Source organism: Oxyura jamaicensis, chromosome 1 (genome assembly GCF_011077185.1).
Source record: "Oxyura jamaicensis isolate SHBP4307 breed ruddy duck chromosome 1, BPBGC_Ojam_1.0, whole genome shotgun sequence".
NCBI lineage: Eukaryota > Metazoa > Chordata > Aves > Anseriformes > Anatidae > Oxyura > Oxyura jamaicensis.
In genome coordinates this window covers 54,030,794-54,044,349 of record NC_048893.1, presented here as the reverse complement: position 1 = coordinate 54,044,349, position 13,556 = coordinate 54,030,794, and the positions used below count along the sequence as shown (strand labels likewise).

Genomic DNA, 13,556 nt, shown 5'->3' with positions numbered 1-13,556 from the left:
TGAGCTCCTCAGGCCTGTAATGGCAGCAGCAGCAGGACAGCATGGCCAGGCACTGCTGGTGCTTGTAACCTCTGGGTTATATGGAGAATTATACGTAGAATAACCTCTGGGCATGCTGCTTGCTTGCCTTCTGGTGGTGTTCTCCATGTGGGGCCTTCTGGCAGCAGCTGGAGATCTCCTGGCTGTGGACGTGGCCTGTGCTTTCTCTGCTGGGAGTCTCTGGGAGAAGGCCTTTGTAGAACCTGTCCTGGGCTTTGGGGACATGTCCCGGTCCCCATCCTGGGCTGGGGGGGAATTTTTTCTCTCTCTGAGGGATTTTGGCTCTTTGGCTCTTTTAGCTCTCACAACATAGTCACAGCTGTGTATGCCAGCAGGGGGAGGATGGTGGGACAGGTCACTCAGCCGTGACCCCCTTCCAACCTTATTGTCCCCTTACTCTATGCAGATCCCTGGCCATGCTTACAATTTACCCTCCCTCTGTCTCCCTTCTTTACCCAAACCTCTCCCCAGTAGCTGGGAGGCAGCAGGAGGGTGCCAGGTCCTCTGGAGCCAGCCCTGCACTAGGACAGACCTCAGGACACGTGGCCAGCCTGTCCTTGGCCAGCCTCACTCACACGGTGCCTTTGTCATGGCAGCACCCCACACAGACCCGGTCCCCACCACTGCTCCTTCTCTGTGCTTGGCTTCAGGGTGTAGTTTCTGAACGCTGAGTTTTTTTTGAAAGGAGCAGCTCCCTTCCTCCCCCACCGAAGTCCTCCCATGCAAGTGCAACGAGCGGTGTGCGCGCCTGGCGCTTGGCCTCTCCCTGTAGTCATTTGGCACTGAAAATTATCTGCAGAGAAAAGCACCAGGCTCCATACCTGGGTCTTAATTTCCTCCCTCACCAAACCATTACTACTAATTAGCGCTCCGAGGTGTTTAAACCATTTCGACGATGCTGTTAAATGCCCTGTGCTAATTTAATCGCCAAGGAGCTGGGTTTCCCCACGCGCTGATCTCCCGCAGAAGCAAACCCAAGGCTGTCATCTACACCGGAGAGCAGCAGCCGGCAGCCCCACTGCCCCGTGCTGGTCCCCCTTCCTTCTTCAGGGGGCCTCTCTGTCACAGGGCGTGAGGTCTCCGTCATCCCATGGGCCTCATCCGGCATAGCCAGGGACTGGGGGAGGCGGACGGGTGGCAGGAGGAGCACCATGACCCAGGGGGGGATGACAGGGCTCACACCCACCCAAAATGTCCTTATACCCCAGGGGAAGGGGGAGATGAGGGCTCCCACCCACGCACAGGCCCTTCTCATCCAACACAGCCCCTTTTAAGACATGGCTTGTGACAATTAATTAGTGAATGTCTGTGAAGTGCTTTGAACGTGAAAAGTGCTGAGTCTCGCTGTTAATTGCTATTATTCGGAGGCTGGCCCTGTCTGGGGCACTGGGCAGGTTTCGGCAGGCCTGATTTCCAGTTGTTGCCTTCCTCCTCCGTTACCCCGACCTGTAAAAGCGAGGAAGAGGAGGGACGAAGTGGAGGGGAAGAAGGGAGAGCATCTTTTGTCCTTGTGAGGCAGGGGGGCGAGCTGTGCCCCCTTGCTCCTGGGGCACCGTGCGGGCCGTGGGGCTGGATCCACGTCTCCCCACTGCCCTGCTTGCAGGGGGGGCAGACGGGGGCCTCCACTGGGATGGCGGCCGTATCCCGTCCCGCTTCGCCGCCTCCCCCCTCCCCACCGGTGCCCTCATTCTGTGTGGGAAGGGTCCCCCGGGAGGAGCCGAAATGGGGCAGCGGGCGGAGGGAGCAGTGCGATGCCTGGGGGGGACCAGGGGCTCGCTTCGAGATCTGGGGAGGAGACAGGGAAGGCCTTGCAATGAGCCCGGCCTCGTGGCCTGTTTTCAAGGCTGGACGAAGGCATGGCCAGGGCTTACCTGCACCTGCTGTCCAAGCAAGGTGGCAAAGCCAGCTCCTCTTGCTGCGTCCGCACTCGGGGCGAAAGCATCCGCGGTAGTTGACCCTGTTGCTGGTTTTCCAGGTGCTCCTCCAGCGCATCGGGATGTTTTCCTCTTTAAATTCCCCACCCTCCACCCCCAAGAAATCCACTTAAACGAGGACCAAGTTATATATATAAAAAAAAATCTTTATTTCATGTACCAGGATTTTTTTTTTTTGTCATTTTCTCTTTTTAAAATTTTTTTTTCTTTTTAACAGTCTGAAAAAAACCCACAAAAGAAAGAAAATGGAGGTCGGTTTTCTTGTACTGCTTTGAGCTGGACATGAGCAATATCCTCGGAAAAAGGCTTCCCCGCCAGCCCTCGTCCCTTCCCATCCCTCGCACGGGGGGCTCCTGCGCTCGGCCCCTGCCTCCCCCTGTGAATGCTCCCCAGCTCCACGGGGGCTTTGGGTTTAACCCCAAGCACCCCCCACCCCCCAACGCCACAGTCTGGGACACCGAGCTTCACTCATCCCCATAGACCAGGAGGGTCATTTGAATTTTGTACCCCTTTGTTTATTTTTAAGAGGAGGGGGTTTCAGCAGGGGTCTGTACACCCACCTGCTCCCCTCGCCCTGCCAGCCCACCTCGGGGGCTGAAGCTGAAGTATTTGGGGGTGATGGGGGGGGGGGGTCAAGATGTTTTTAAGCAGAAACCCCTCTGGGAGCCGAAGTGAGAGCCTGCCAGGCTCCTGAAACTGGAGCAGCAGGGACGGGAATGGAAAAGAAAAAAAAAAAAAAAAAAAAGAGGAAAGAAAGAAAGAAAAAAGCTAAAAAACAAAAAGTTGAAAAAGTGGGTCTGAGCTGCCCCAGGGCTCGGCGCACCCATCCTGCGCACCGTGCTGCTTTGGGGGGGGTGAGGAGCAGCCCCCAGGGGTCCCCTCCCCACGGTTCCCTCCCCCCATGCCCCTGTCCGGGTGTACCAATTCCCTTTTAATTCAGCTGAATCCGGGCAGGATGGCGGGGGCCCAAATGGCCACGGCGAAAGGGACCCCCCATGTGGGAGAGGCAGGTGTCCGGGGGGACTTGGAGGTGAGCTGACCACATTTTGGGCCCGGGGAGCCTCCGAGCATTCACAGGGGGGTGTGTGTGCATGCCCCCCGCCCCACAGCAGCCCTGGGGGATGGGCTCTGGTGCCCCCCTGCAGCAGCACAGTGAGCGGTGGGAGCCCCGCACCCCCTCCCGTCCCCCCACCCCGTGGCCCCCCACGCCCACCCCTGCTGCCCGCTTGTTTTTTCACAGTTTAAAGCTGGAGAAAATAAAAATGAAAAGAAAAACAAAAATACTATCTGTTTCTCTTGCAAGTAAATCCACTTATTATATTTACATTTATTTATAGTTGCTGTTTTATTAAAAAAATTGCCACTTTTTTTTTAAGAAACCTTTTTTTGTCTTTTTTTTTTTTTTTTTTTTTTTTTTTTTTTTGTCATTGCGTGTCTCTGCTTTTTGCACTGTCACTGCTGACCCCAGGGTCCCCAGGGCCGGGAGAGCCCCCAGGACCCCCGGGGACACTGCGGGCGGTGACTTGGTGGCAGCTCCTGCGCTCCCTGGGACAGCGGCCACCCTTATCCCCGGGGACCCGCAAGGGACAAGCGGCTCCCCAGGGCCCCAGGAGGGGGATGAGCGGGCTGTGGTCGTCCCCCCCAGCACCCCGGGGTCCCCCGCAACCTTTGCGAGCCCCAGGACAGGGGAGTCGCTGCCAGTCCAGCCCCCCTCTGCTCCCCCAGGAGCCCGCGTTGGGATAAAGTAAGTGGGAAACAAACCATAAAATTAATGACCCCTTCCCCCCCCCCCCGCAAAATCCAAAGAGCTGCCTCCTCCTCCTCCCACTTGGTTTATTGTCGTTTGCTATTTCTTGGTTCCCTTTTATATTTTTTTTTTAAATCTGTTTTTATTAAATGTTAAAATAATGGTACATGGGAAATCATGCATTTTCTTTTAAATTTATTTCTATTTTTTTAAATCTCTCTCAGTTTTAAAGTTTTTCTTTTTTTTCTTTTTTCTTTTTCTTTTTTTTTTTAAAGATTTTTTTCACTGTCGTTCCTTTCCTCGCGTTTCCTTTTTTTTTTTGTTTGTTTGCTCGCTTGTTTCTTTGTTTGTTTTTTGTTTTGTTCGCGTGCTTGTTTGTCTGCTTATCTGTTTGCTCGTCGGCCATTCTTTTTATTATTTTTTTTGTTTCCGCGTGTTTTTTTTTTTTTTTTTAACTTTTATATATATATATTTTTTTGCGATTGGAAGGGCCCCACCCCAGGGGCGCTCGCGCCTCCTCCTCCTCCCACCCCCGCCGCCCCCTGCCCTCGCCCCCCGCCCGCCCCCCGTCCCACCCCCCATCCTCCTGCCTCCTCCTGCCCCGCTTCCAGCTCCTGGCGACGGCTTCATACCGGGGTGGTCCGGCGGTTGGCTGTGTTGGTGTGGATAGAGTCCTTGTTCTCCTTCTGGATACAGTTGTGAACCTGGAGGAAGCTGTTATCCCTGTCGGAGTTGTAGGTAGCGGTGGGGGTGGTGGTGGCCTTCAGCGGGTCCCTGCTCAGGGTGTACATCGAGATCTCTGTTGATGGGAGGGTGTTGAACCCTTTGATCCCGACGGGAGAGGCATCCCTGGAGTGTGAAGGCTCGGTGGAGCGGGAGCTGGAGCGGCTGCGTCTCTGGTAGCGGTACCGGTAGCTGGGGATGCGGGTGATGGCGGAGGACTGGAGGTAGTCCGTGGCGCGAGCGTTGGCGCGCAGCTGTTTGTGCCGGTCTATGAACATGTGGACGGCCAGCACTCCCACCATCTCAGCTATAATGAAGGACAGGGCCCCGAAGTAGAAGGACCAGCCGTAGGAGTAGCTGTTCTTCTTGGAGTCGCTCTTCGAGGGGTCTCCAGCGTTGGCTGATATGTATACGATGATGCCAATTATATTACTCAGACCTGAGAGAGAGGCGGCCGTCAGGAGGGCAACGTGGCAAGAATGACCCTGGGGAAGAGGTGATGGGGGTCCCCAGCCTTCCCACCACTGGTGGACTTCACCACAGCTCAGGCATGACCCTGCTCCCGCATCCCTGCACCGCTCTCCCATGCCAGTCCCTAAAAGCCACTGGACATGGGGACACCCTCTCCCCACCATGGTCTCACGGATGAAGAGGCTTCCTTGGAGGTTGTCTTCACCCCCAAAAAGGCTCATAGGGGCTGGGAAACACAGCCCACCCGTGCCCCAGAGCCCGTCCCGCGCGTGTCCCGTTACCTGCAGACACGAAGAAGATGCCGGCACTAAGGATGATGTTGTGTCGGGTTTTGTAGAACTCGCTGGCTGCAATGCAGAGTCCACCCATGAAAAGCAGAATCACACTCAGGATCGGAAAAATACTAGAGGCTCTAACAGCCCCTGTGGAGGAGAGAGGGAGAGGGACAGAGATAACAGTGCACGTGTCAGAGAGAGGAAATGGGGGTGCGGAGGCAGCATGGGGCGAAGGAGGACTGGAGGGCGCGAGTGCGTTTTGTAGGTGCGGGGAGAATGAGGGGAGTAATTCAGGAGGGAGTAAAAAGAGGGAGGGAGAGGAGAGAAAGTGTGCCATAGGAAGAGAGCGGTCACAAGCAGCTCTCGAAGTTGCTGTGGCTGGAGCAGGGAGATGGAGGCTGGCAGAGCTGCGGGCCTCCCCTCACCGCCTGCCTCCCGCCTTCTCCCCAGCTTTTGGTGGGACTGTGGGTGGAGGAGAGCCCCGGCACCGATGCTGCTCAAGCCCGTTTGTCAAAGAGCATCAGCCCCACTGCATCCTACAGCACCACTCGGTCTCAAAACATCCCCGAAACGCACCATCCTCTCAGGGGAGGAGACTTTTTCAGGGCTGGGAAGCAGCTCCTGGTGCCGATCGTTGCTCTGCGACTGCAGTGAGAGCTGAGGAGCAAAACTCCCAAGCGCTGCGTGCCAGCACACAGGGCTTTATCCTGGTGATTAAACAACTGGGCTCCTTCCAGAGGACAGGGATGGGTGCGTGTGTGCCAGCTCCCACACACACGCGCGCCATCGGTCGATACAGAAGAGCTCAGCCAGCAGAGGGCAATGGCACAGATGCACGCAGATGGTCGCACAGGCACACACAATGTACCCCAGAGCTTCGGGGGGACTCACGCGTACTTGGGCAGTCTGCATTGGTTTGTGTTGCCGATATTCTTATTTTTTATGAGGAAGGTTTTCCTTCCTCACTTCCCAAGAGAAAATAAGCTGTGAAGTGTGAAATGAAGCCTTGCTTGGTAAAGAAAGGTATCAGACACGCTGGTGCAATTCTGATTGTGGAACAAAGATTTGGAAGAGGGATGAAAGCCAAGCCCTCCTTGCCTACAAGAATGAACCTTACCGAAGCAAAGATGTGACTTTTTATGAAGCAAGGAGAGATTGTGCTTCAAAGACCCTGCTGGTGTCGGGGTCCCACAAGGAAGACAAAGTAGGCTTTTTGTGGGGGGCCCTAGCCCCCTGCCTGCACATAGGGAATGGAAAAGACAGGGAGAAAACCTCTCTTGCTTGCTTTCCAGTTCTGCCTGGCTGTGTTTCAGGGAACAGGCGAGTGATAATAACCTTCTTAATAGCTTCTGGAAGGCAAGGCAGGATTCGACAAGGCGAAGCTAAATGGCGGTGAGCAAATATCAAGCAGACATCCTCTGTTCGGAGGGTTTCTAGAGGGATGCTCACAACCCCACCTTGACCTCATCGGGTTTAATTGGGTCTGAATTCTGAAATTCCCATCTGCTCGGAGAACTCAAGTTGCTGGCTGACATGGGGAGCTGCAGGCACCATGTGAAGGGTGAGGACAGTCCCTGCCTCCTGCCCCTCCAGAAGACCATGCAAACAAGAGAGGGGCAGGATCTCATCCTGTCTTCTGGGATCCTTGGAGCTAAAGACAAGAGGAATTATGATGGTGTTTGGATACTCCCTCATAGCATCTGATTGTTCTCTAAGTCAGCTTCCTCCTAGCAAAGAAGCACAGGGATGCTGCTGCTTCCTCTCTAACTGGTGTTTAGTTTCCAGAAACATAAGACAGCTTCTGTAGATGGCTGGCAGGCATAAAGTCTAAGCCCTTCTAGACTGGCCATGGACCCTGTCCCACAATTATGCTGGTCCTCCAACCAAAGGAATCACCTAGTTCAATAATAATGTGTACCTTCCTAGCTGCTCATGTCAGTACCTCCAGGCATCACGGGTGCAGAGCACCCAAGGACTCCAATTTAGAAGTAGTCCTGAGAAGAGGCTGTTTGGTGACGACCCTCTCCAGCCAGGGCTAAGGCAGGATAAGCCCCACTTTCCTCAGGAGTGACCCAAGAAGTCCTTAATGGACCAGCCAAATCCCACTTTGAACCCAGTTCTTACATGAAGGGGGTTCCGCCCTGGGGACATGGTCAGGTCCTGACAGTTTTTGCCTTCAGACCTTCTTCCCTCTGGGGGAATAGATCCACAGCTCTTGGGATGCTCACCCCTTTCCCCCAGCTCTCCCTTCTGAAGCACAGTGGATGCTTGCAGCCTCCTCGCTCCCAAACGACTGTGCAAGAGCAGATTTGTCCTTGGAGGCAGCCTGCACAGCTGCTGTGCCAAAACGGATCACAGCCGAGCCTCCTGCTCCGCCACGCAGGGGCCACGCAGCCATGAAGAGACCAAGGCTGCGGAAAGGCAATCTCCCCGGGTTATTTACAATAACAGTGGGCGAAGGAGTGTTTGAGAAACCAAGAGGAAGCAGCATAAGAGCCTTCTCTTTTCACATACAAATGAGCTTTCCAGAGCCTAAATTATCGCTCTCATCTCTGCCGCAGGGCTGGGCCTCCACAGCTGGCTTCCAGCACACCTGGCAGACAAGGAGCAGTCCTGAGAGGCTGCAGGCCTTTGGAGGCCTCTGGTGCTTCACCTTGGGGGGTCAAAAGCTCTTGTCTCAGGTTCCCGAAGGGAGAAGATCTCTTCTCACGTTGTCAGAGGACACTGTGCTTGTAGAGAGAGGAACGGGGGGTGGGGTGAGGACACGGGAGGAGGGTTCAGCCGAGCTGAAGGAAGAGCAAGCTCCTGCTCCCAGGGTGGGAGGAAATGGCAGCTTGCCATGGGCCTGCTCTGCAGGCAAGTGGTGTCTGGGGAGACGTGGCACAAGAGAGAAATGGGTGCTCCTCGGATACAGCCCAGGGAATTTCTTAAATCTGATGCAACCGGAGTATCAGGCAAGGGACTGTAACCTTCCTCTGCGTTAGGTGGGGGCACACATTTGGCATTCAAAGCAGGGATGCGGAGGGGAGCGCTGGTGGTCCTGTGCCCAAGCTGTGGCTGCAGAACCAGTCGCAACCATGACCTGCGCGGGGGCACAGCCCCTGAACCCACCCCGTGTCCCCAGGCGGCTTGTGCATCGGAGAGGGCTTCAGAGAGTGTTGTTGTCATGTGTCAGGCTGTGCTCTGCAGCTCTCCAATGGGTTTGGGTTAAAAGACTCCAGATTTCTTTCCTAATTGGTTGTCATTAATAAAAATATGCCACTGGTTGTCACGAGTTAGAAACTGCAGGTCCCAGGGAGGTGAGAGGGGAGACAGCCGGGGGAGATGCAGAGGCTCAGGGGCATGGAGGGGACCTGCCCACCCCTTGCAGCCATGGCTCCCTTGGCCCCTCCGAGCCTCCGAGGGCCCAGAGTTACACTACATTGCTTTCAGAGAGCAAAAGGCACCCGACGCTAGCACCTACGAGCAGTTACAAGGAAAAGGGCCTGCGCACTTACGGAGGAAATATTCTGCTGTATCGGCTTCATAATCTGCATCCTCAGGGAAGTGATCGATTTGCTTACACAGACCTTTAAAATTCCCTAGGGAACAAGAGAGAGAGAGAAAAAAAAAAAGAACAAATGAGAACACCAAAAACCTCTGTGAAGGAACAACTGCCCTCTGCATTGCTCTTTACACCCGCCCTTCCTTTCTCCCAGGCAGCACCCGCGCTCATGTATGGACCACCAGATGCTCTCCTTGCATGCTCATACACAGATCTCCCTCTTATTCACACAGGACAGATGCAAACTCATGTACACCCAGAGCTGTCTGTATCCCCTGCTTTGTGGCAGGCAGCACTGAAGACCTTGGCCACGGATAGACAGGAGCTGGCTGCCCACCTCTGCAGGGGGTGGAACAGGGGTTGCAGACTGGGTTAAGCGGTGAAGCACGCGGGTTAATATCCCTTCTGTTAGCATCCGCTGGTGCAACTTCGGGTATTTGTGTAGCTGTAGAAAAGCCCACTCTCTATTTGAATTTCACCTGGCATGGCCTCGGTGGATTCCAGCAGTGCTGCATACAGCGGGCTGATTGTGTTTGTGCGGAGAAGTGTTTGTTTTTCTCAGCTGTGAATTTGCCATACCTATTCATTTCACTGGCGGGATATATTCCATTGTTCCAGTGTTGTACGAGAAGAACAAAAGCTCCTAATCTACTTTCCCCATATGACTGCTTGTTTTGTGTACCTTTACCAGGCCTCCTCTTGTGTCCTCTCACAGATTAAGCCTGCAAGAAGCTTGGCACGAGTGTGTGGGTGCAGCTCTGTAGCCAAGCACCCTGTGCACTGTGGGAGTCAAATCTTCTGCCTTAGACGAAAAGCTGGGCTGGTCACCTGAAGATTCACCAGGCTTTCCTGATTTCTATACAAGGCCTTCTCCAAGCCACTCTGCTTCTGTGGGTACCGTCTTTCACATACTCCATGACCAGCAAAGCCCTCCCACCAGACGGCCAGAGAGATCTGCCTGATCCTTCATCATCTGGGATTTCTACCAGTCTCTTATTTTCACCATTCATGTCGCTCTCCTCTTGAAATCGGCGATACTGCTCCAGGATGGTGATTCTCAATCATCGTCAGCACCATGACCACTGGTCGACCAGCCACTGGTTGACTAGTATCTTCAGGTATCAGGTTGTTCATGGTGGGACAGGGGTGGCTGTTTGGAAAGGAGGGATACAGTGTACACATGTGCGTGGCTGGGCATGGTGGTCCCACAGGTCCCCTAACTGGGGACAGATGATTTGGGTTAGAAGGGACATTAAAGATCACCCAGTTCCAACCCCCCTGCCGTGGGCAGGGACACCTCCCACCAGACCAGGTTGGCAAGGCCCCATCCAGCCTGGCCTTGAACACCTCTAGGGATGTGGCAGCCACAGCTTCTCTTGGCAGCCTGTTCTAGTGCCTCTCCACCCTCATAGTAAAGAATTTCTTCCTAAAATGTACTGTAAATCTACTCTTTTATGTTAAAGCAATTGCCTCTTGTCCTAACACTACACTCCCTGATAAAGAGATCATTCCCTGATCTCTCAGGTATTTGGGTCTATCTGTAAGAGGGACCAAGCACAAAGGGTTCCCTCTGAGTTTTTTTTCCAGGCCAGGCCTTGCTGAAGTCAGGTTTGGGATGCTCTGTGAGGCTGCACTGAGCAGATACCTGTAGATCTGCTGGGTCATACCCCAGGCTTGGCTCTTCTGCGTTCTGTTGGCTTGTGCCTGGTACTTCTGAGATACCCATCACCTTTAACTGCTAGTTCAAAGAGCTTCTGTGAAGAGGCTAGACGCAGAGGAGAGGAGTGTGTGTAAGAGGTAAGTAACAGGAGAAGAAAGTAGGAGCAAAGCCTCTCCGTAGACCTCTGAAGTGTTGTTCCCACAATGAACCTGTGGGCTGTGAAAGGAGGTTATTAATCACCCTTCCCCAGCACAGTTACTTCATCCAAGTGTCTGCTTCTCAGCCATGGCTCTCCTGGAAGGAAAGCTTCACAGGCAAGCAAATTTCCCCCACCACACTCCCACCTGCTACTTGCCCACACAGTACCAGCAAGGAAGGCAGATACTGCATGAGGGACTCCTTTCCCTTGCTGTGCTTTGTGGACTTGTGTGGCACAGCTAGCTGGAGGCTCAGGTGCTTAGACAAGGTGAGGTGACATGCAGGCTCTTTGAAAACTTGCTCCTGGTGCTGGATGTCCTGTGGGTGTTGCAGAAGTGGCTCAGCAGGGTGCTTGGTCACTGGGGTGTCCAACCCCAGCTTGTTTAAAATGCTGTGGCACTGAGGAGCTGCTCTTCATCTTCATGTGCTGCTCTGGACTCGTCCACCTCCCGGTTCAATCCTGCTGGTGCGCTGAAGGCAGGGTGGGCAGTGATGGTCCCACCTTAGCTGCTGCTTTGTGTGTGATACCAGCACAGAGCGCCGTGGCTCTGGATGACAGCAGTTTGTCTGTGCTACCACAGCCTCTCCTCCAATGCCTTCTAGCTCCTATGGGCGATGGATGGAGAAAGGATGCAGAATTTAGGTCATTAATGCAGTGACTGGGAATAGGAGAGAACGCGATTCATTTTCTGCTCTGCCACAGGCGTGCTGCTAAAGCCATTTCTTATCTCTGCCTTGGAGGCCCACCTTGTGAGACGGGGGAACAGCACTGCTTTGCATGACAGGCCATGGGGATGCACTCCAGAGGGCACAGGGTGGCTGCACGGGTGTTGGGGCTGAGCAAGTGCTCAGGGTGCTTTGGGGTCCCAGGAGTTGGAACTGATGATCCTTGTGGGTCCCTTCCAACTCAGATATTCTATGATTATAGGCTAAGTGGTGGCAGCTCAGAAAACAGCTCAGCATGGAGAAGTCACTTCTGGCACCAAGGTGGCTCAGCAATTCTCTCATGGACATCCGTGGCCTTCTGGGATGGTGGGACAGCCTCCCCAGAACCTGTGCCAGTAGAAACGCCTCAGCCATGTGTGGGGAATGGGATGGAGCTGCACAGTAGCATTTTGGAGGTCTGACAAAAGGCCCTTCTCCCATTCATTCACAGAGACAGGGAGGGAAGAGCCATGTGCCACGCTACAGCTCCTCAGCAGGAGCACATCATTATTTGGAAACCCCACTGGACACACCACTGTGGGGCTCCTTGGAGCAGCCTGATTTAGGATGTACAAAGCAACCAGGGAAGAGCTCTGACTTCCCTCAGGAACGAAAAGCTGAGGATGCCCAGGTCCATGGAAAATACCCCTAATCCTAGCGCTCAGCCTTCTGACATAACAGCAAGATACCAGAGCAGCCCCCAAATCCCCTGGGTGTTATCGTGAGTCCTTCAGTGAGATCCCCAGTGCTTCCTTGTCACCTGCCCGAGCTTTGGGAAGCTTAGGAGCAGAGACAGCACGTAGGGCTGTGACCTGCCATACTGCCAAGAGGGACCGAATGTCTAAGGTGCACAGACATCAGCTTTGACTGAGTTTTTCATCTCAGAGACGTCCTCCGATGTGGCCAGGCCATCGTTTGGGTACACGCTGTCTATCCAGGGCAGCTGGCAGCTGCCGGCTCTGCTGCAGCGCGAGCCGGACCGAGTTACCCCCGATGAGAGCCTGGCTCGGTGCTGTTGATGGCACGGTTTATTTTTGTGCCGCTTTGTGCAGCCCTGGCTGTTTCAGAAGTCTTGCCTGCCTGCAGAGTGCAATCCACTGGCAAATAGTAAGTTCCAAAGAATACAAAGCTGCTCCCTTCCTGCAGGGCAGGGAGGGCTTTTAAATGGTCAGGTCTGTACATCTGAAAACTGGGAGCCAGAGGGAGAGGAAGAGACGTCCAAAAGGAGAGAAGCAGACAAAGAGGGAAGAGAACAGAAAGACCTGTTTTCCCAGAATGATTTGTGATATTTCCATTTATGGGAAAAAGCAATCCGCTGAAAGCTTTCCTCTAGCCTCCCTCTCTAATTTAGCAGAGGTTTTGGCATGGTGGCTTCTGGAGAAATAAATAAAGTGGCTGGATATAGCTGTTGTCTCTAAAAGCTCAGAACGACGGTGTGGTGTTAGCCAAGGATTCAGCACCTCTTGCTGCCACACGCTTCCTGTATCGTTTTAGCAAGTCACTTAACCCCTCTCTTCTGTCACCGACAGTGGGAATAATGGTATTTCCCTGCCTCAGGGAAATAGCCTGAGGATATTTGTATTAAAAACATGAAGGTGATCAGACACAGGAGTCATTTGGGCCAGATAATTCTCCCCACCTTCCAGTTCAAATGTAACGTGCTCCACCTTGATGTGACCTTCTGTCAAATAAATGCAGAGGCTATGCCCACGTGAAAGACCTCCCAAATCCACACTTGTGGTTTCTGCCTTAGAAGTAAACCTCACTGCAGATTAAACTTGTACTTGCTATTTACCTGTGAAACAAATGCATGACATGACCCATGAAGGGCAGGTGGACAGTCAAAAAGTAGAAACATTCCTTTCTGCTCTAGGTCCCCATTTCTGAGCTGAGTCTCTTTGATGCCAGGTGGTAAAGCTCAGAGTCAGCCTTCAGGCTGGGGGGACAAGCTCCAAAGCTATGTGGCAAAATGTTGGCATGCCTGACACATCCTGGCAAAGGATTTCCAAACCAGGAGTGGAAGTTTGTCGTCACCATCCAGAAATGATGCTAGTGATGCTGACTCTCTGGTTGATGATGCTCAACCCGACGATAGTTTCAAGAGGAAGGAGTGAGGTTTCATGATGTGCCAAGAGAAGCACAGGAAATGCCCTTTAAAGGCATTTTGACTCAGCTCCGCCCTTCCAAGGAGGAAGCACACAAAAGCACTCATGGTTTGGGAAGATTTGGAGCTGGTGAAGACTGCAGTGGCAGGGAACAC

The 13,556-nt window shown here is 53.6% G+C and overlaps 1 protein-coding gene across 2 annotated transcripts in view; it reads right to left on the bottom strand.

Moving 5' to 3' along the window:
- Positions 1–4,077: 4,077 nt before the first annotated feature.
- Positions 4,078–13,556, bottom strand: part of CACNG2 (calcium voltage-gated channel auxiliary subunit gamma 2) — a 49,075-nt gene continuing 39,596 nt past the window's right edge. For both annotated transcript variants that reach the window (XM_035339996.1, XM_035340006.1), the window contains 3 exons: positions 8,687–8,770; positions 5,196–5,336; positions 4,078–4,882 (listed from right to left, as the gene is read on the bottom strand). In XM_035339996.1, the coding sequence (XP_035195887.1) occupies positions 4,347–4,882; positions 5,196–5,336; positions 8,687–8,770 (761 nt within the window). In that variant the 3' untranslated portion in view covers positions 4,078–4,346. The remainder of the gene's footprint in view (positions 4,883–5,195; positions 5,337–8,686; positions 8,771–13,556) is intronic.